The 21458-nt window shown below is 40.5% G+C and overlaps 1 protein-coding gene across 2 annotated transcripts; it reads left to right on the top strand.

The window, feature by feature from the left end:
- Positions 1-32: 32 nt before the first annotated feature.
- Positions 33-16255, top strand: LOC310881407 (uncharacterized protein C5orf47). 2 transcript variants are annotated; one of them, XM_083798722.1, is made up of 6 exons: positions 33-8432; positions 10048-10136; positions 11602-11704; positions 14350-14399; positions 14546-14644; positions 15391-16255. In XM_083798722.1, the coding sequence occupies exons 1-6, from the start codon at positions 8042-8044 to the stop codon at positions 15415-15417; spliced, it is 759 nt and encodes a 252-aa protein (XP_083654848.1). In that variant the 5' UTR covers positions 33-8041; the 3' UTR covers positions 15418-16255. The 2 variants fall into 2 exon arrangements, with proteins under 2 accessions (XP_083654848.1, XP_083654849.1); XM_083798723.1 differs by lacking the exon at positions 14546-14644.
- Positions 16256-21458: the final 5203 nt, after the last annotated feature.

The following is a 21458-nucleotide window of genomic DNA, read 5'->3' as shown; positions in this document are numbered from 1 at the left end:
GATGAAGTGTATGGCTCACGTCTGACTATGTGATGTGTAAAGTGCTTAAGGCTGAGTTCCGTGGCCCTGTTCTGGTCAAAACCTAGGGCATGGTTTTGTAGGGGACGTGTGAGGGAGGTTGTAACCACTTGAGAGATGTTGAGTGCCCTGTACACTGCATTAAATTGCTGCAAAATAAATGTGCGGTGCTGCAGAACTGGAAAGGGCAATGTCAAGGGGGCTGTAGAACTGCTGTCTGTTGAATCAGGCTGTAAGAAGAACCATTTTTACTGCTTAGGTCCAGATGTCTTTAGGGAATGTTGAACACTATCTACTTAATTTTGTGAATTTGGTGCTTGTTGAGTATTTGGTGCTTGTTGAGAAATCTTTGTGTAGCTCTGGAAAAGCCTTCCAGCAGTTTCAGCACTGCTGTTTCTGTTTTTTTCTGCTGCCTCTTAAGTGTACCGGCCTAGCCAAGAATTACGGTTTGATCAATTTCTTCTACTCTGTGCTGTCTGCTGCTAATTCATAGGGACAAAGATGAAAACCACTACACAGCGAAGACATCAAGCTACCTGGGCAGGTGACATATTTAATGAGAAGAATACCGCTGAGGCACATGCAATGCATGACTTGACGTAAGTCAGAAACCATTGTGCAGCTGGGACAAAAAGATAACTAAGCCAGGGCCCGTGAAGGCCAAACATGGCACGGACAGACAAGGATTCTTTTTTACTTGTCTCACAGTTGTAATCTGATACTCCCAGAAGGAAAAAGTCTGGAATTTTCAAGAATGTTCTTAGATGAGCTTGCTGGTGTCAGCCTTTCATTTAAAGTATCTCAACTTGATATGTCTGAAGGGCCTTGTGAAGTGTTGCCACCTTATGGATCTGCCCTTCGGGGACTATTCAAAAGAGTTTTTCATCCTCAGTGGCTGCCAGTTCCCCAAACTTTTTTTTCGGTTTCCATATTTTGATACAAATAGCTAAGCTTCAGCGTAGCGTAATTTTGATTGGTCTGGTAGCTGCTCCGAGTGGAACTGTGAGTTGAAACATGCACGTGTACCTTGTGAGACAAACTCTTGCCCAAAATACAATACTGGAGTCAAAATTGGTATATTGCTGCAGTGGCCAGCACTTTGTTATTGGCATCTGAGCTACTAATTTCTTGTGCCATCATCTGAGGAATGGTGTTGTAAATGTTTGATAGATGTTGAGTATAATTCTTTTCCATGGGTGTTTCAGGAAATGCAGATCTTACAGAATTGAGCTGTAATGGGATTAGTTCTGCAAGATGCTAATCACTTGAATTACCATTGGCTTCAGATGATGTAAACTTCGAAGGTAATGCCTTTTTAACAAGAATAAAAAAACTGCTGGTGACTCCATGCATGTATTTTCAGTCCCTTGAAATGGTTATTTAAAAATAATCGTAAAATGCTGGTAAGCTTTGGATCAAAAGTAGAGGCTAGATATGGGATGTCTGCGTAGCAAATAATGATAATATATAGACAATATTGACCAGTTATTTGGCTGGTAATGCAAGTCTTCTCTCTCTATTCTCTGTGTCAGCACTGTTAGGAAATAGTTGTAGTTTGGCCTCTCCCAAAGTGATAACAAGTTCTTGATATTACTTTCAAGTGCATAGTGGTCTCTCAGAAAGCATGTGCTTATCAGTGTTTTATCTGATAATGGTTTCTAACAAGTACGATAGGCCTGAAATTTGGCCCATCGGTATGGGCTTTTCCATGATGGTGGCACAGTGATGTCTTCCACAAACAAGGCACTCCCAGACTGATTTCAGTTCACAAATGATATAAACTTAGAGGTGTTTATCAGGATAAAGCATCTGATTTACATCTGGGGGTGTGTAAATTAATGCTAAACTTTTTCCCATCTGAAGACTGCAAAATACTTTGTGAATGTTTAATAAATGAAATCTCATTACACAGGCAGAGTCTAAAAAATTCACCTCAGAAAAGGTGAAATACCACAAGTCTGGAGTGTTCAAAACTGAAAATAACCACTCTTCGTAGTGAGGGCTTTGGCCAGTTCTGAATTGCTGAGGAGTAACTTTCTAGGAAAGCTGATATATCGAATCCCTTTTGGGTTTCAGTTTGTCCAGAAACTATAAATAAATGCTAGGGGCAGACTCCAGAAGGTGGAGATATGCCTGCGGGGTAGAATTTCAGAATTTCCACAGTACATGAATCTCAACTATTTTCTTTCAGCACAAACTGCTCGCTGAGCACAGTCAGCCACCAGCTTTCTCTTGGGTGCTGCTTTCACTAAATGAACTGCTACATTCCACATCAGTGAAGAAACTCAGTTTGGGTGGAGATGGATAAAACCCATCTAGTACAGAGTAAAAGGCTAAGGTATATTTTAAAGAGAGTCTCTTAGCTGTCAAGTTGTTGTTGGACAGTTTCTACTGTCTGTCCTGATTCTCCAGCTGCTGTTTATTCAGTGCTATGAAAGCCTGCTCAGGCACAGTCCAAAATGCACATTGCTTGCCTACAGGAAATCTAAGACAAATAATAGCCTCAGAAAGGACAGATGAGGAAAAAACACTGACATCTCTTCCTCTGTGTAAAATAAGCTGATTCAGTCTGCCAGCATGAAAAACAGCCTCTGGGATAAGAATATACTTGCAGCTGTCTTCCCAGTCATAGAAATTGAAGGGGGTAGAGGGGCTGAATCGGTGCTCTAAATACGTTACTGAACTCCCTGTTTAAGATGGAGAGAGAGTCTTTCCGAAACGTGATGCTCTCGTTAGTGCTATCAGATATCACCTGCTTTCATGCCACCCAAACTATAATTCGCTGACTTTTTGTAGGGCTTGTTGGAGAGAGGCTTTTGAATTGTAAATATTAATTTATTTGAATGTAGCCATTATTAAGGAAAGCCCCCTCACTCATCTTGTTTACTGAGCTTGGGAAACCATAGTGTATTACTACTCTGTTCAGGTTCCTTTCCAAAAATTTGCTAGTCAAAAATTCTCAGTTCTCCTTGTGTATATAAAATATGGAAATATATAAGGTTTGTGTTTGTTTTTTTCTTCCTGAAATTTAATTTTAGTGAGTCATGAAAGCTGAGAGTAAATCCTCTGAATACAACACAGGTACTGGGGAACTGTGAGAACAGGTTTTTGATTTTGCATGAATGTTGATGTTTAAAATGGACTTAGTTTTGTTGCTCTTGGTGATGTGGCATTTTTTTGATTCCAAATCTGCATAGCAGAGTGAGTTGGTTTGCTTTTCATGTGAGTGAAGAACATTGGTTTTACTTAAATGGCAGACTGATGGTGTAGATGCAGTTCACACATGCTGTGTGCCCTAGTAACTCTAACACAATTTTGTAATCTGTGGGGGATATCAATTCACACATAGAGCAAAACATTTAAAAAAAAAAAAAAAAAAGTCTGCCAACCTTCTCCAACCTAATGTTTGAGAAATTGTTTGCTTGATCTAAATCGCCATCTCACACTGCTGCTGACTCATGAACCAAGATCAGTTTGCTTAGTGATTGTTTTTGCCTTGCTATGCATGTGAAAGCATTAAGTTGTCAGTTTAGCAAAGTGCCATTTTTCAAGACAGTGCTTGTTGCTTTAAGCACTTGCCCGGTATTGGTTTGTGTATGGAGTACATTCTGAATTTTCTTTCAGTGAGCTAAATGTGATTTTTAGGTTTTTGAAGAACATTCTCATCGTAAGCAGCAGGCAGTAGCCCCCAGCTTTGCTTCAGCAGGCCAGCTGTTCACAGGCAGATGCTGCTCTGTACACACTGGCAAAATCAACTCAGTTCTTCAGTCAGTAGTGAGGAAATTTGCTCAAGGGTTGCTTTCACAGGAGGATGTGTTTGGAGGAATTTAATGGCAGAACAAAGCAGGGACTGCTTCAATTTTCTCTGCAGAACTGGCAATCCCTGGAGACAGAAGCCCTGCTCTGTTCCTCTCCTGGCAGCATCCTTACGTCTCTGGAGCTAGGGAAGGGAGTGAATGTTCAGGGACTGGAACAGTTGTGCTAAGGCCCCAGTACCATTACAGAGTGCACCCGCTGCTGAGGAATGAGTATGTTCAGTGGTATTTATACTGCAGTTACACAGAATTGTCTCTCTTAGACAGGTGCATTGGTGATTACGTATTCTTCCACAGTTTGAGAAGACAATCTGGAGTTTTATCTCAGGTAGGCCTGACCTTCCCCATCTGCTTGTTCATGGAAGGTCTGAGTACACATTTCCCAGAATTACAGTAGTAATATTCAGTATTATAATTCCTGCAGCCTAACATTTGAAAGAGCCAAGGTAAAGTATTCTTATCACTGAATTGGAAACAAAGGGTGTCATCATTAAATAAAACTAGTTTGCACATTGACATGGAAAAGATACATCAGAAAACTGAAGTCCTTACCTGCCTTTTGTGATATTCCCATGACAACGAGTTTTTTCCAGTAAGAAGGCTGTTGTATTCTGGTGTTACTGCAGCAATCATTTTGCCTTTTTTGAGTCACTCTATAGTTTATATTTCAGATTGGGAATCTTTATTTAAATACCCTAACATGAAGTTCTTCCAAACCAAGTGTTTCAGTCTCATTGACTTGGGTTTTTATTTATAAAGTCCATGGTTCTTCTCAGTGACTTGAAAATCTCTCAAGGGGGTACTCAGGCTTTTGTGTAACAAACTTAGTTTATAATGTGCTAAATATTTTTATGTGCAGCATGGATAAATGGGAAAATATGCCTCTCCTTATGAGTGGTGAGGATGAAGTGATTCCCACATGCATGGTTTGTAAGGCAATCTGAGATATGCAGGTTCATTAATATGAAATGCAGGTGTGTTAAAATGGCAGCTGGCCATTTTATGCCTCTGCTGCACTGTGTTGTTGCTTACATAATTAACTGAGATCTATTGTAAATTATGAAATGTTACAAGTAAGCAAAAACTGAAGGCATAATGCATTGCTTAGATTTACCAGAAGTGGTGAGTTTTGTTTTCATAATGATTCCTAGTTATACTAATAAATGGTCTCCAGTGTGTTCTGTAAAGTAACCACGTTCTAATAAAATACCTCACTCCAGTGACTCTTACTCAGTCTTCTGTGAGAACGACAGATACAGTAATTGTTTGTTCTACTGGTGAGGATATAATTAACAAGGTTTGTCTGTAGCTGTTCTCAGAATTAGCATATTTTCTACATTAAAATCTTGGTTTACAGTGTTAAAATTCATATTTTAGATGGATTCACAATTTGAACATGATAATGTAGTATTTAATCAGCAATCTGCCTTGCCAGTATTATGTTGAGTAATTCTTTGCAGTCCACAGCAAATAATCCTCACAGAGAAACAAATCTCAAATGAGAATGGGTTTCCTTTTTGCTGAGGAGTAACATGAGATAAATCACTAAGTGTGCATGCAGCAGTGGCCTGTTGGCTCTTTCCTTCCTTCTTGGCATAAATTGTGGGCAGGCTACCACCAAACCTGTCTCGTTTTAAAACGGTATTTGAGGTTAATAGAAGATGATGCATAGTTTACCAAGTAAAACTGAAACAACAGAATGCAGGAAACAATGCACATTCTGAGCTGGAGAAGCTGACCTCTGAATACAAAACAAACTGTGACAAGGTGCAAACTGAAAGCTACAATTGGGTATATTTTTAACTAGACAGTTGAAGATGTGGTGAAAAGCTGAGAGGTTTGTTCAAAGTAACAAACACAGAAGTAGCTGGTAGTCAGTTCACATGTGGAAAGGAGCGTGAACAGTGTCCAGTTCTGCAGATTTCTCAAAGACTTCAGGGAGCATTGGTTTTTGTCAGCAGTAACAGATTCTACAAGGGATCTGAGCTGAATTTGCTTTTGAAATCCTGGCAATGTGCTGTTGAGGAACGTAGACAAAATGCGTCACACAAGGGATGCGTATTTGTATTGTAAATCACAAATTGTGTGGAAGAATATGCCATAAATACAGGTGCTGAGAAAACCCACTGATGTGGCAGCCCTGATGCCCTGAAAGGGCCACAGGACAGGAGCAGCCAGGTGGCAAAGCGAACTCCTGGTCGGGATCATGCAGCAGCAAGTGGTCATGCAACGTGTGAAGAGTCATGTACTGAAAATGGGTGCTGTTTAGATTTATGTGCGTGCATTTATGTTCTCTGGGTGGTTGTGGACTGAGACCTGTGTATTTCAGCAAAAGAAGCACTTTCTTAAGCAAGGCTTTGTGATTAATGGACATGACAAAGTTTGTACTCCGGATCAGTTTTTAATGAAGCTATTTGTTTGCCTCCCTCTGAGCTTCATTCCCTCAAGCTGAACACACTGGCTACCTCTCTAGGCCAAGCTGTCCGCTCAGGTCTTTGAAAAAGACGGAGTGAGTCCCTGGTGCCTTCTTTCTCTCTCTCTCTCTCAATCTCTTTTTTTTTTTTTTTTTCTTTTTGTGTGTGTGTGTGGAGGGGGTGGCGGGGAGGGCACAGTCTCAGTGGTTATATTATATAACTACGACCTCCTTTTCATTCCATGTGCTTTGGATCCTGCAGTAGATGTCCTTTTATCATTGGGACATAACAAATTACTCTGGCAAACTGTCAGGCTGAGCCTCTGGAAGTTATTTCCCTCTTTTTCAACTGCATACACAAGATGCCTTTTTCTGACAGTGTATAAAATAACTGAAAATCCTGGGATACTTCGCAGAAGAGTGCTGTGGGTTTTTCCTTCCCCTTGGCTCCCCTGCCTACATCTCAGGTTCCTGCGGGGACACGGGAGCGCTCTTGTTTGGTAGGTAAGGCTGCCATCTCGTGGGGTCCTTCTGCACAGCACCCTGCCTTGCCAAGGGGACAAGGGGACAGCAGCTCTGGAGACCTTGAGGGCTCTCACTCGTATGGTCTCTGAAAGCTGGGGAAGATTCCAGGGTGACAAGTTGCCGGTACCATTCATATGCTCCTGTTGATGAGTCAGAAAAAGTCTTCTCACAGACTTTAATTTGTAATGCTTTCCCTCCTGAGAGCTAAGGGTGCTGAAATGCTGAGAAATAATACAGATCAGTATTTCAATGCCAAAGCAAAAATCAATGAGAGGTGCGCTCTTAAGTTGTTTGAGAAATCCTGCTTGTCACTGACAATATGTCCTAACCCCAGTGCTGGCCTGTCCAAAGAATGCCTTGCTGTAGTGGTGTCACATGGCACTCACGCTTACCAGCTGTTGCTAGAAGGACAAAATGACAACAGTTAATTAAGATTCCATAAATGCTGGTGGCTGGAAACCCACCCACCTGTGACCCATGCACTGGCAGGTAGGCTGTTATTTTGGGGTATACTGGTGTGAACTCATTGTATCAACACAGGAACTGTAGAAGGGCCCACATGAAAGAGGTGCCACTTGATCCTCTTCTGGAAATCGCAGCAAAGATGGATAGTACATCACTGCCTTCAGCCTGGAGCCCCGTATATCACTATCACTTTATCAATAATTTGCATCAAATACGTCAATATATGACTTCAGGCTGTGTCTTTTGTGCTAAACCTTTACTGAAAGAGGGTAGATTGAGATTAGACATAAAGAAATTCTCTGCTATGAGAGTGGTGAGGCAGCGGACCGGGTTGCCCAGAGAAGCTGTGGATGCCCCATCCCTAAAAGAGTTCAGGTCCAGGTTGGATGGGGCCCTGGGCAACCTGATCTAGTGGAAGGTGACCCTGCCCATGGCAGGAGGGTTGGACAAGATAATCCTTCAGGTTTCTATCAATCCAAACCACTCTGTGATTCTATAATGCTGGCCAAAGGCATCCTTGCAGAATAGGTTGCTATCTCATCTGAGGAGTGAGTTATAACCAGCTGGTAGTGGGCTCATCAAACCAGGGGGATGCTTCCTGAACTGCTGGAATTTTGTGAGAAACCCTTTTTCTGTGTGCGTGACTGGGTGGTACAAGGCCCACCCTTCACTAAGCTTATTGTTCCTTCCTGCTCAGAAAATAGTTACTTTTCCTTTTTTCCCTCACCAAGCCAGAACACTGAAATGGGTCAGTGGTGAGCAGACGGGATGGGGCAGGCGGGGTGCTCTGCAGGGCCCCCACGCCATGCCCACGTACCCCACAGCGCAGCAGCTGGGCGCCCACTCCCTCAGCCCCCGCCTCCCCAGGCTCTCCTCAGCGCCCTCACAGCCGGCCTGTCCGCCAAAGATGGAGCCTGGCTGCAGCCAGGGGAGGCCGCTTGTGCCACACATTTATGTCAACAGCTTCGGCTCCCACCGCTGCGGTTCCCTCATCCGCTGTGGCAGGGGCTACAAGTGGGCTGAGGTGGGCCAGTCTAGGACCCTGCTTTCCCAGCAGAGCCCCGTGGACAGGAGCAGGGGGCAGAGGGCAGCCAAGGCGCGTGGGGACAAGGCTGACCTCAAGCCATCGGCCGCTGCTGGCAGGACCCAGGAGGTGGAGAGCTGTGGTGGGGTGAAGGATACCAGCCTGTGCCATGGTACGTGTTGCTGGGACTGGGGACCTCCATGCCTTGGGAGAGCATGGGGCTGAGGTCAGGCCCCTGCCATGCCCTCCTCTTCTCAGGGGACACCATTTCTGTGTGGTGCTTTGGGCTGGCACTTTGTCCCAGTCAGACTGCGGATGTTGCGAGGTGAATGTGGCACAAAAGTTTTTTTAATGTGCTGTGTACAGTCAGACTGGGTATTAGGGAGGGGTTGGATCGTGGTGTTAAACTCACGTGAGTGAAAAAATTCAGTCTTTTTGCCCCAAACTCTTACTTTGTTGAGCTGCAATGTCTCCAGCCTGCAAGGTGAGGTGGCTGCAATGCAGCACAGCCTACCTTGTCCTTTCCTGGGATGAGGCCAAAAATAACCAACATCTGTGGAGCTGCTCTGTTACACATCGTAGTTCTGCGCCCTTTCTGCCTTTTCTCAAGAGATTCCCATCTAACCAACGTGTCACTGTGCTGCTTTCTCCTTCCTTGCTGTAACAGCCCAAAGATGTTTCTTAAATTTCTTTCTTTGTGGCTGGGACCAAAGAAAGTTGGGATGGGCATGGGTGTGGGTGCCTTTTGTTTATTTAAAGCACAGAAGAAAGATTAGGCAGTTTCCTACTGTTTGCAGTCTGTTATGAAACAGAGCTCTGCTGCTCAAGATGAAATGGAGAGAAAATGGAGAGCGTGACCTGGCTTCTGGAGAAGAATCCAGGGCTGGGGGGTTGGAAATGCTGGGTGACAGAGAGAGGGTGGTCCTGAGTGTTGCTAACTTGTTGATCTTCAGATTTATTTATTTATTTATTTTTGTATTTTTCTTCTTTTAAAAGACATTTTTCTGAAGATGACAAAGGGAGATGCTATATTAGGCTGTAATTAATAGCACCAGTTCTGCTGTTTTTTATAACTGGGTGATGCCAACCAGTGGCTCAGAGACAGCCTGTAACTACTGGTAATTGGAAGTTCTGCTGCCACGATGTGACTGGCAATGGGGCTGTGGTGGCCTGGAGAACGCTGGTTTGCCTAAAGCTGTGCTGCAGGAGGGGATGAGCCCACAGCTGTGACTGAGTTCAACATCCCCATGTGCGTTCACCCTTTCACTCATCTGCACGCCTCGCCTGCCTGTCCAGCAGCTCCTGGGAAGCCTCCTGTCCTCACCCTGCTGGGAACTCGTCCCAGTCCTTCCTCCTTGTGGCTGTGTGTCTCAACTCCAAAAGCTCAGCCTGCTCTCCTTGCTTCTGTTTTTTAGCACTAGCAGAGGCGATTATTGTGATTTCTTGCCTCAGTGTACTCACCATTTCCTCTTTCAGCTGAAATTTTTGTAGCTGCCATACTGAGGGGATAAAAAGGGAATTAAAAGCTAGTTGTATTGCCCAGAAACATGTTGTCTTCATTTGTGGTTGCTGTACTGTTTTGAAATCTGTTTTGTGAAGTTTGTGAGACACCCACTTGCCACATGGTTATAATGCAGAAATGGGCAAGATGATGGCATGATGTGAGGACTGATGTTCTGTAACCTGCTGGGACCAGAAATAAGCATCTCTGGAAGGATGGGATGCTGCAGCTTCCTCAAGAATTTGTTGTAAACACTCAGGATATGCTTTCTAAACTCTCTTCTTAGATGACCTTCAAAAGGAGAAGCCTGACACCTTTGACTTTCCCTGCCCATCAAGAAATGTTGAAAAAGTAATTAAACGAAAGAAGAAAAAGGTATGAAATGTGGGAGCTGATTAGCTGCTTTTGCATTTGAGAAAATAGCTTCCTGCTTGTTCCATATATGTCTATGTGAGAGCATAAGGGAGATTAAAAGATTGAAGTGGTAGTCTGTTTCTGAAAGCCTTACTCACAGAAAAGAAAAATGGAATTATTTTCCCTCTTTGGGGGCTTTAAAATTCTGGCTCTCATTCAATAAAGCACTTAAGTATGTGCTTACCTTGAAGAATGAGAGTATTCTGTTGACTTGAAGCATGTACTGAAATGCTTTCTTGGATTGGGGCCAAGGTGCTGCACACCTTGCTTGGTGAAACCTGGCAGGAAAAAACTTCTGCACCTTCTCTTCCTCTTTTGTTTTAAGCAAAGAAATTCCACAGGTTACAAAAAAAACAATGAAGTCGAGAACAATAGGTACTAATACTATAATAGTAGCAATATGAAATTACTTTCTGTTTCACAGATGTATTTCTGTTCCTGTTCAGTAGTTCCACAAATGCTTGAAATCTAAAAAGGCACATTTATTAAAACAGTAACCCATTATGAGATTTTGTAATGTGTGAGGTACAAGTAATCAGCTAGACTGTAATATAGTAATGTCACAGATACTTGATTTAAAACCAGAAAAATACTACTGACTTCAGAGGAACAGCTAATAACATACTATAATATCACTCTTCTAGTACATTAAATAGTCTTCAAAAAGAATGAGGAAAATGTATTATGTTTTAGCAATAAACGTCCATGAGAAAGGAATTATCTTTAGATTTAAACTAGTTTCACGGATGGGGTCCAGCAAAAGTCATAACGTTAGCATGTTAACAGCCGTTTATATTTCTTAGTCTGTTTCTCTTTCTGAATGCCGTTGTCAACAGTTCCAATTTAATATTTTTAATGCACATTTGAAATATGCCCACTATAGCTGGAGTTTTATGCCTCTAAAATAAAGGTCATCAACATCTATAAAACAGATAAATACCGACTTGATATCAAATAGTCCAGGCCATTGCTATGCTGGGATGTGGCATGGGGTCTGAATTATGCTGTTGCTGAGGGATTAAGCAGAAAAGCTTTTTCTCCTGGTAAAAATGAACAATCTTGTCTTATTCTCATTTTTTCCCCCATTTTGGATGACTTTGAAGATAATTTAATGACTCCGTGCGAGTTTTCATAAGTTCTTCTTATCTAGAAGTCCACAAGTCCTGGATAAAGAGTGCTAGGCCAGAAAGTAGGGCGATATCTCATGTGGAAAATTATGGTGTAATTCAAAGTTTTTTGACTTTTAAATAAGAGATGACTTCCAGTATATCCCATGTATATAGCCTTCCTCCACTTTTCCTCCTTGACATCCGCACTTCCGGTCCTCTGACTTCATAGTCATGCTGGAGAAGTCTGCCATACAAGAGATGTTTTGACAAAAACTTTTTATGTGCTTCATCGAGAAAAATTCAATTTTATCTTTCAGTCCAAAGTCTGGCTTAAAGTCTGGAAAGTAATTTCAAAAATGCTTGAAGAAAATGAAAAGTTCAGAAGTCGACTGTTGACTTGTAGTCGGCTTAATGGAGAAGGTAGGTAATGAACTGAGTGTATTTGCTGTCCTAGAGAAAACAAGTTAATAATGCAAGTCCTTTAAGGTTTAAGATCTCGAGGTGTAAGGTCCACTAAGCTGTTTGTTTTGGGTAATATGCTTTACAACTCACAAATTACAGAATTCATTGCATACTTTATACACTTCTAGCCATATTTGAACAACTCTTATTTTTCATTGAGGGCCTTATAAAAACTGTATTACTTGGGAGGAAGGACATCAGAAGTGTTTTCTGCAGTCTTTAACATTAAAAATATGAACATAAAATATGTGCAAGTTTTCCTGAACATGTTAAGTATATAATTAAACTGTTATTCACAGACATGTCTAAGGCAGTACTTGGATGAATAATAATTTATTTCTTCACACTGGAAAATTGGAAAGTAGTGGTTGGTTTCATATTGACAATAAATAAATTAGATGCTCCCCAAAGGTAACTGTAATACAGTTTAACATAACCATCAAACATGTCCTCACACTGTGCCCTCAATGCAGCTATTTCATTACTGGAAAATGACTAGAGAATTAAAAGTGGTGCTCTGTACTGAGACATCTTCAATTAGAGACATTGTAGTTGCTGCACAATTTGAGATAATGCAGTGTATGCTTACAAATGTAATTGGAATATCTGGCCTCACAGTCTGATGAGTTTTTAGGAAAGAGAATATACTAATCTGTGAAGAGTTACCAGGTAAGTTAAAAATAGCATATTCATGTGCAGTGCTTCTGCTTAGTTTACACGCATGTTGACAGAAGTTTTCCTCACACACGTATTAAGTTATGTATCAAAATGTATGTCCATTGTTGCCAATATTTTATGTTCATAACGTGTTATGTTGTGGACTGATTAAATTTACACATACATAATAAGAAAATACTCCTTCAAAATTTTTCTTCGTGAGAACAAAAGAAGTGCAATTTTGGTTCAGAATAGAAATACATATACCCCAGTGACCTGTTCTCTGCAACCTACAGTGTATGTAATTGAAACAGTAGAAGAAATTTGACAGCATGTCACAACAACATATTCTGTGATTGTTCTGTAAATATTCTGCATTATGTGGAAAAGCACTGCTGTTTAATTTAAAATCATTTTCTGATTAATTTTGGTATAACAAGATGCTGAACATTAATTATATGGTATTTATATTCTTTATACCAATCATGATTCCATTGGCCTTTGCCATATTTCTACATAGCTCTCTCTCAAGCTGAGAAAGTCAAGACTACTAAATCTCTCCTCATATGGAAACTTTTTCTTAGCTCTGATAATCTTTACTCTCTTATCTTGGTCATCAGTTGAAATGATTTCTCTCTGCTTCTTTACATTCTGCGTAGTTCATCCATATTGCTCATTTGTTTGTGGTGATAAGAGACAGCAATTATTGGCAAGCCTAACACTGTATCTGACTTTTGCCTGTACAAGTAAATACCTGTGATATCTAAGAACTCCACAGAGTTGGGAATAGGTACCCTTCCTCCTGAACTCAACCATTCCTGCTAGCCAGAAGAGATGTTCCTGGGCAAGGTGGGTGTCTTTCACATCAGAAGTGTCTTAGGACTTTTTCTCTCCATAAACCTGTTGCAGAAGCCATTGTAGAACTGTGCTTTACTACCTAACTTAAAGGTTTTGATCTAGCAGCTTCCATATATTTTCTCGTATGGCTTAGATCATTGCAAAAGTTTCAGTGTAGTCATTAATGTCTATGTGACACTTAGCAGTCAGTGAAGAAAAAAATGTCTTCTAGGATTTTTGTTTGCCTGCTTTTAAGAAAAAGAAGAGTGGGAGACAAGGATAAAGGACTAGAAATCATTTAGAAAGAAACTAGAAACGAAACCATATAATGCGTGATTGCCTCCGAAATTTCAAGATATTGTAAAAAAAAGTCAAGATTTCTGCTGATACAAGAACTCCTAGGTGGATTTACCATCTCAACATAATGGTTGCTAATCTGCTTTTCTGCTTGTTATGGATATGCAAAGTACTGGTTTGTCTAGCATGTATTTATCTTGGGATTGAATAGACAAGGCCCATTCCCTTTTCAGATACTTACCTCTTTTTGTCATCAGGAGAGAAATCATTAGCTATATATGCAATTTCCACTGATTCATTTCTTAAAAAAGAAACAAAAAAGAAAGCAAACAAACAAAAAGCAGCCAACCATACAACCACCACCAACAAAAAGCAGCCAAATACCTATTCTATCTTTAACTGTAATTGTACCTCATTTTTCAGGAGCTTTAATTGAGAATCTACTATTAAGCCCTATTTAGCTGAAAACCATCAATTCTAATACCTTCTCGTTAATTAGCAGATTTTACACAACACCAAATCAAGGAGATAAGTCTGCTATTGATCTGAATTTTTCATTAAACAAGAAGCAAATGGAATAATTCTGGAAGACATTTAGATATGGATCAACAAATCTGAATAAACTGGCTTCATTTTTTAATTTTTAGTACATTAATAGAGCTAGAAAATTAATGCTGCATTTTATTGCCTCTATAAATAGTTCTATTGAGAGAAAAAAAAATGTACGTGAATTCTAATGCTACCTATTTAATCCTTGAAATGCTGCATGATTAGATTCAGTGTGACTGAAAATGGTGATGATTCTCCCACAGGCAATGGCATGAAGCAAAGTTCACAGAATGAGACATTCTCCCTGGACAGGGTATGTATATAGTCCATTAATTGGCAAGCAAGCTTAAAATGGTAAACAAAAAAATTAAAGAGATATACTGATTTCGTTTAATGTTATTAATATGTTCCAGTCTTACACTTCAGTATTACTGATGTTGGGCTCAAATATTTTTCAAGATTTTGGTCATGTTTAGGAAGCAGAAGGGGTCTGTCCTCAGCAGCAAGGGGTTTTGCCCTCAGAAAGGCACGGTCCCTGTTCCTGCACTTCAATTCTTTGTGCGTGAGTAGTAATGACTGTTCTCACCTGTTCTGACCCAATTCTACCCTAGGGCTGGTCCCCTGATCTCTGTAGCTCATTAATGGCTTTCTCACTGGAACAGGGAATGTTTCATCACATACTTTCCCTCCTTTAACCCCAAAAGATTACTCATAGTATGTCTAAAAACTTGGATCAATGTACATAAAAATATACTGAAGTGTGCTGTCAACTTATATTGCTTTCCACAGGTTTTACGTCTCTCCTCAGTAAATATTAGAGGGGAGATACTCAGTCCGTAGAGGACAGAAAAGTACAGCAGTTAGAAATGGTTTAATTTGTAAGCTGTATGGTCACGTGCTCTCATTTTTTAGCTCTATGGGTGTAAAACATTCTTTTATGATCCAGTGAGCAGTGCTGGTTGTTGGCGTTAAGAACACTACTTTATCACCAGAAATACATGTAGGTCTGTTCTGGAAGTGAGAGCATAGCAGCTTGGAGAAATAGCAAAGCTTAAGGCTACCTTTATACTTAGATACTATGGAAGCTTCCCATGAGCTCTGACTAGCCACTTAAAGAAGTTGCATGCACATAGGGAAATGGCCTATGTCCAGGCTGCCTACATGTGCAATGTGTGCCTTAATGAACAAAATCTTCATGTGATGAAGTACAATCTAAAGAGAGTCTATTTGTTACGCTTCGTATATGACTTTTTTTCTGTTAAATGGAATGTACCACTTCACTTTTGTTGTCTCTTTTTCTCTAGGAAGAGTCCATCTTCGGTTGGGTATAGCAAGAAAATAAAGGAAGATTCAATCCAAAAGGAAATATAAAAGTAGTGAAATTGTTTGTTAAGATCTAGTTCTTAATGAAATTGGTGGCAAAACTACAAGTGATTTCAGTGAACGCTGTTTTTCTGTTGTTTGTTTGGCATATGTGTTTCTACTGTTCAAGAGGTTTGTTTTTAGAGTGGCTTAAACAGCTCTGTTGTGAAATATTTATTTGAAGTCATTAAGTCTAGTGTTTCACTTAGTTATTAGATTTGAAAGCTTTTTAATGAGCATAATATTGTGACAGTTTGCTTGCAAAAGAATAGAGATACACATTTAGTGTTGACTGTGTATTTTTATTGAGTGTTTTTTTTTGTAGCTTGTCAGAATCATAAACAAACATAAATTCAGTAAAGCAGAACTCCACACAATATATATCAAAACACTTTTGTTCCTAGTGATTTGAATAATTTTGATTTTATTATAGTAAAATAACACACAATTACCCTTCTGTTCATTCATCCATTTATACATGAACCTCAGCAAGTATTTTGAATATGAAACCAGGTGAATATTTTCTGTCTTACTGTTCATCACGAAGCACGTAATAATATCATCATAATCAGAAAGTGCTGTTTATCTAGCTGACTTCAATAACACAATATAATTTTCTTCTGTTATGGAGTTTTATAGTTGGAACCTTGATTGACTGTTAAAACCTTTTAAACTAGCAAATTGTGTAAATGGAACACGAAGACTGCATAAAAATAGTATGTATACAGATTTCATCTCTATAGCTAAAACATTCACCTGTCACAATTAGACATCTTTGGTTTCAATAAAAGGATGGTTTTCTCATTGCATAATGTCTTAGTGTTTGCAGATATAATGACTGGAATGTCAGAGTGTTGAGCTTTAATAGTATGCCAGTGATTGTGTCATTAAGCAGCAAAGCATTTGGAAGGGTTTAATCTTTGTTTACTTAATAGTAAAACTGCAAATATGGAACTGGAATGTGCCCTTCTGATGACAGTTTGGGCATCAAGGTTTTTTTCTGATTTGTGGCTGAGTAATATTCTGATTTTACTTGAAATAGTTGACATTTCAGCTTGGAAAAGGAAGTGAGAAAGAAAAGTATTCAGTCAAGATGTGATCATTTTTCTGGCAGAAGAAAAATGTCATAGTTCTTTGGTATTTTCAAATTCATGTTTGGAGTCACACATTTATTTATTTATTTTTAATAAAGGAGATAGTCTTCCTGGTCCCCCACAGTTGTATTAATGAATTGTTGGCATGAAGAGTAGTTATTTTATAATCTCAGATTGTAAATTGTAGAGCTACTGCTCTAATGTTTCTTTTCTTGTAAACTGCAGCTGCAGTTGGTACCTGTATTAGCACAGACTTAAGTGGCCCTGGAAATGAAACTTGTGTGCTTCTGCTGTGCTGCTACTTTTTCATCCAGGTGCAATGGTGATTTGAGGGGAGGGCCCATGCAGCATCAACCTTGCCATATGACTTTATACTTGTTAACATGCTGCTGATCAAGAGAAAGAAATGTCTACTGCCTTCCTTATTAATCCCAGCAATCCGTGTTCTTACCTGCTTGTCTTAGCCCTCGTCCAACATGCCTGTGTTCTGCCTTCGTCTCGCTTCCACCTCAATCAAGAATGCAGCTCATGCCCAGAGCAGAAGGTGGTGAGCATCAGTCCTTCTCAGCCTGTGAGGTGTGTGAAAGTGCAAGCAAGGGGCCAGCAGCCCCTTCCCCCAGAAACCCTGTGGTGGTGGCTATATAATTAAATGGTTGCGATCCACTAATAGAAAAGAACCTCTGATTGGCAGTACTCTGAAAGAGATCTTAAATTTGAAATCACTTTGGGTTAGATCAGCTAATGCATCAGGGCAAAAAGATAGATGGTGATTTAAGTTCAACTTCTAACTCCTTGAGTAATTTCCTACTTTTCTAGGTTTGGTTTCCAACTCTTTGTCTAGCTTTCTACTTTAGTGACCAGATTTCAAAGGTACTGTTATAAACAAGGGTAGTTAGAGCAGTTAAGCTACTGGGAAAAAAAAAAAAAATTTTTGAAGAAGATCTAGCTCAGGATGTACAAAGTAGCCCAGCTGACACGTACACTATCATCATCCACTCAAATCCCTGCTGCAATTCTTTTTCCTTCATAAGACCAGTTAAATATAAACTGCAGAAGACAAAGTAATTGTTGTGTTGCATTAAAATATGCATATACAATCCAAGTAAGTAGCATCTTCAACACGAAAAAAGGGAATTGTTTATACAGGAAGAACTTTATTTAAACCCTCTTTGTTAAAAGAAATCAGAAATAAATAGGGGAGCCTCAGGGCACTAGATCAAACACTTGAGATTCAGAAAACAACTGACCCTCCTCTGAAGTCCTTAATCATCACTGCAGAAGCAAAACCAAGGGTCATACTGTCCTGCTGTGGTTCCTGGGTAGTGATGGTGTTCTTTCACATTCTTCAAAACGCGTATCAGTTACCTGAAGTTTTTAATAACAAATCTCACTTGGAGTGTGAACTGAAGCAGATGTGCAAATATAGAGGTCATGATTTGTCTTTGCTTTGCAGCCTTTTTTCCCAGTACATAAATTACCTTTTGCAGTACAAAAATTCTAGTGAATTCTAAAAGTTCAAGAACAATTTTTAAGCTCAACCCTGAGAACATATTGCAGGAGATCTGAGGAGGTACGTTGCGGTACAGAGGTGGGAGGGAGCAGCCAGGACTTGCAGAGTAGCTGAAGGCGCTGCTGCTGAATTCCTCTGATCAGTAAATGCTAGTGTCAGCCACTTGCCTCAAGTTCTTAGAGTTGGTCTGAATAAGTATTCTTTTGTAGCACATTTTTATAAATACAGATGACTCTATAGGAAGCTAAGTAATGCAGAGTAAGGCCTTCAGTTAGCAATTTGCTGGTAAAACAAAGTTTAACTGGAAATAACACATCTGCTGGGTCTGAAATGTTTTGATTGAACGTTTTCCCAGATGGTGAATTCTTGCCAAATGAGGTCCCCTGGCTCCTGGAGCACTTCTTGGCAGGTCAGCCCAGGATACACAGCCTCTTCTGTCTGCCCAGTGACACCAAGGAGTGTCCAGAGCTTGGGGGCTGGAAACTCCAGCCCTTGGTGTTAGGCTACCACTTCCAAACTGCTGTAAAGCTGTAAAAAGCATGAAAATCCTGGGGGCTTGAACTCCACTTTGATTTCCATGTCTGGAAGAGCTAAGAGGCTTGGCTGGAGGCAGGACTGCTGGAGCTCCTGCGCGCTCTGACGCGGAGCTGTGACTTTGGGCAGGCTTCCCGGGGCAGACCTCAGCAACAAGGCTGCACCAGAGCCAGAGGGTCCTCGGAGCTCCCCCAGCTACTGCGCTGAGCTGGCGTTTGCAGATGCTGCCCTACTGCCAGACACAGTGCCACTGATCAGCTGAGGCTTGGTAACTCAGGGAATTGTTTTCTGGAAGTATTTTGATGTTTCTGAAGTGACCTTTCTGGGAATTTCCACTTTGCAGGCATTTTCAAAAGCGGTTGTTTCCTGCCTGATTTGGACCAAAGCCATGGATTCAGATAAAACCCCATTTCCTGCAAACTGGTGGCTTGGCTTGCCAGGCAGCTAGCTCTTCAGCTCATGACCCATCTGCTCTGGTGTTGAGATGAATCAGATTCCTCTGCCCTAATCCTGTGGCCTGCGAGGTTATAACTTGGCCATTACAATCACCAAAGCTAATAATGTTTCTCCGTTGATTCATTCCATAAAAAAAAATTCAGCTTTTAAGAAAACTTGGGAGCAGGATGCGGAGTTTCTACCATGATCGGATTTCAGGAAAGTATAAGGTGATCTTTGTCTTCACTGGATGTTTACATCCAGTAAATGTCTTTGTCTTTAGGGCCCTTGCTAGTAGTCAATGTTCATGTTTTAACTTCAAAGCTCCTAATAAAATTTTGCATGGCCTCTGACTAAAGGATAGCCTTCAGCAGGCAGTTCAATTCTATTTTTTTTATCTTTTGGGAAATGACTTAAAGCAAATTTTGGGCATATGTGACATTTTATGTCTGTGTGCAATAGGTCTTTATGTATGAAACAAAACATGATGCAACTTTGATTTATAGCTCTTGTAAATCTTGGCGACTTGGGCAGGTTTGTGTAATATGTATATTTTCATTGCATAAGCACTTATATAAGTACAACAACAGGAATTTCCATAAAACCCAAAGCGTCCATACTTCAATGAGTTTAATAGTATAGGCTTTTCTGTAAATGGAAGTAGCAGGGGAACCTATCATATTAAACGTATTAAGGACACAATGAATTTTAATAAACATTTATAGGAAGCTACCCTCTTGTTAGTGACATCACAGACATCTGATCTGATGGGAAAAAAAATCATGTTTGAAAGTTTTTCTGCTTGCTTTGTAGCTGGTGAAAATCGAGGTGTGTAGCTGCAGTTTCATTTTGTTAGAAGCAAAATATATGGAGGCCCCTGAGCAAGAAGAGAGTATGCCTTGATGCAGACAGAGAGAGGCCGAATACCTACTGGAGGATGCTGCATACTTTCACCTCCCGTTGTCTGTGGCCCCTCTTAGAACAGGCTGCATCCCATCTTCCGTGCTCTATGTACAGGGCATGTTAATGAGAGCATCTCTTCTTCTTGTTCTAAATTGTGAACTCACAGGTGTGTCTCATCTGAGAGATTTTGCTGAATTGCAAACGTTGCTGGGCTGCTTACAAGTATATGTCTGATTTGTGTAGTCTTCCCAGAGATCACGACAAGAACATGTTCATGCTGTGAATGTGTGAAATTTATTGCATGCCTGGCATTCCTGCACAGATGAGGAATGGAGGCAGATTAAAAGAGCTGTGCAGGAAGGTTCTCTAAGGCACTGACAAATGCTTCTTCTCCTCCAGAAGCTTTGTAAACTCTTGTATTTTGAAATGAATACTAGATTAACATGGCTTTTTTTTTCTTTTTTCTTTTTTCTTTTTTCTCCTCCTGTTCTACTATATGCTTATTTTATTGTTCCTAATGTGTGTGTGACAGGACGTCAGCAGTGCTGATGTAATTTCACATAATGGATGATCTCCTCCATAGCAAAGGCTACAAGTTAACCCCAACTTAAAATATACATGATCAGTTTTTACACCCCTTGGTATTTTAAATTTCTTTAACTCCATGTAGGATAAAGATTCTTGGCTATGATAGCAATTTATCTGTGGAGTGATCTCCAAAGGCAAAGAACAGAAATGCACTCCTCGCTCAGCTCTGTCATCCCAGACTGAGCAAACCAACAGGGGATGTGCAGTGAGGAGCAGTTCGGAGCATGGGCTGGGCACAGGGACTTGCCCTTTTATAACATCCGCAAGTCTGTGGTTCGTGCAGGCAGGCATTTTAGTGGGAACAGTTCCGTACTCGGTTTAGGTTGAGGATGTGGTGAGATTCCTTCCTGTATTGATGTGCTCCATCTAAATGTTACTTTCTATCACATCATGGTGTCTTTTACAGGAAAAGACAGATGTGAATTTGTGACATACCGTATTTATTAAGTTACAGGACTCAGATCAGGGCTGGGTTTGGCTTGAACTGTCACCTGAACTGTGCTCCTCACTGCTTGTCACTGTTCTATTGGACTCATTTTGAAATGAATTAATGGGAATGTCTGAGAGACAAACCTGATCTTTCATGAGAAGAGTCTGAGGTGGCTGATGTTCTTTCTAGGCTTGCCCTGCCTTGACTGGTCTGATTTCCTGAGACTTTGTCCTCATTGTGTGCTTTCAAGTTCTGCAGTTTCTCCTCTTAGTAATTTCTACCACCTGTCCAGATGCTTTCAAATACTTTTATTGAGAGCCCAATGTCAGTTTTTCAATGTGTGAGAAGAGATAAAAATAATATGATACTTACAATAATATACAAGAACACTAAAGGGAAAGTGCATGATGTGCAGGAAATATGTTTTATGAAGAGATGTAATGGGCATAAGAAATTTGTAGATCATGGAGCAAGTGAGGAAAATAATATTCATGAACAATGAAGTGCAGTTGATTT

The sequence above is a fragment of the Anser anser genome (genome assembly GCF_964211835.1).
Source record: "Anser anser genome assembly, chromosome: 14".
Lineage (NCBI taxonomy): Eukaryota > Metazoa > Chordata > Aves > Anseriformes > Anatidae > Anser > Anser anser.
The sequence above is the reverse complement of the archived record's forward strand: the minus strand, read 5'-3'. Positions and strand labels throughout refer to the sequence as shown.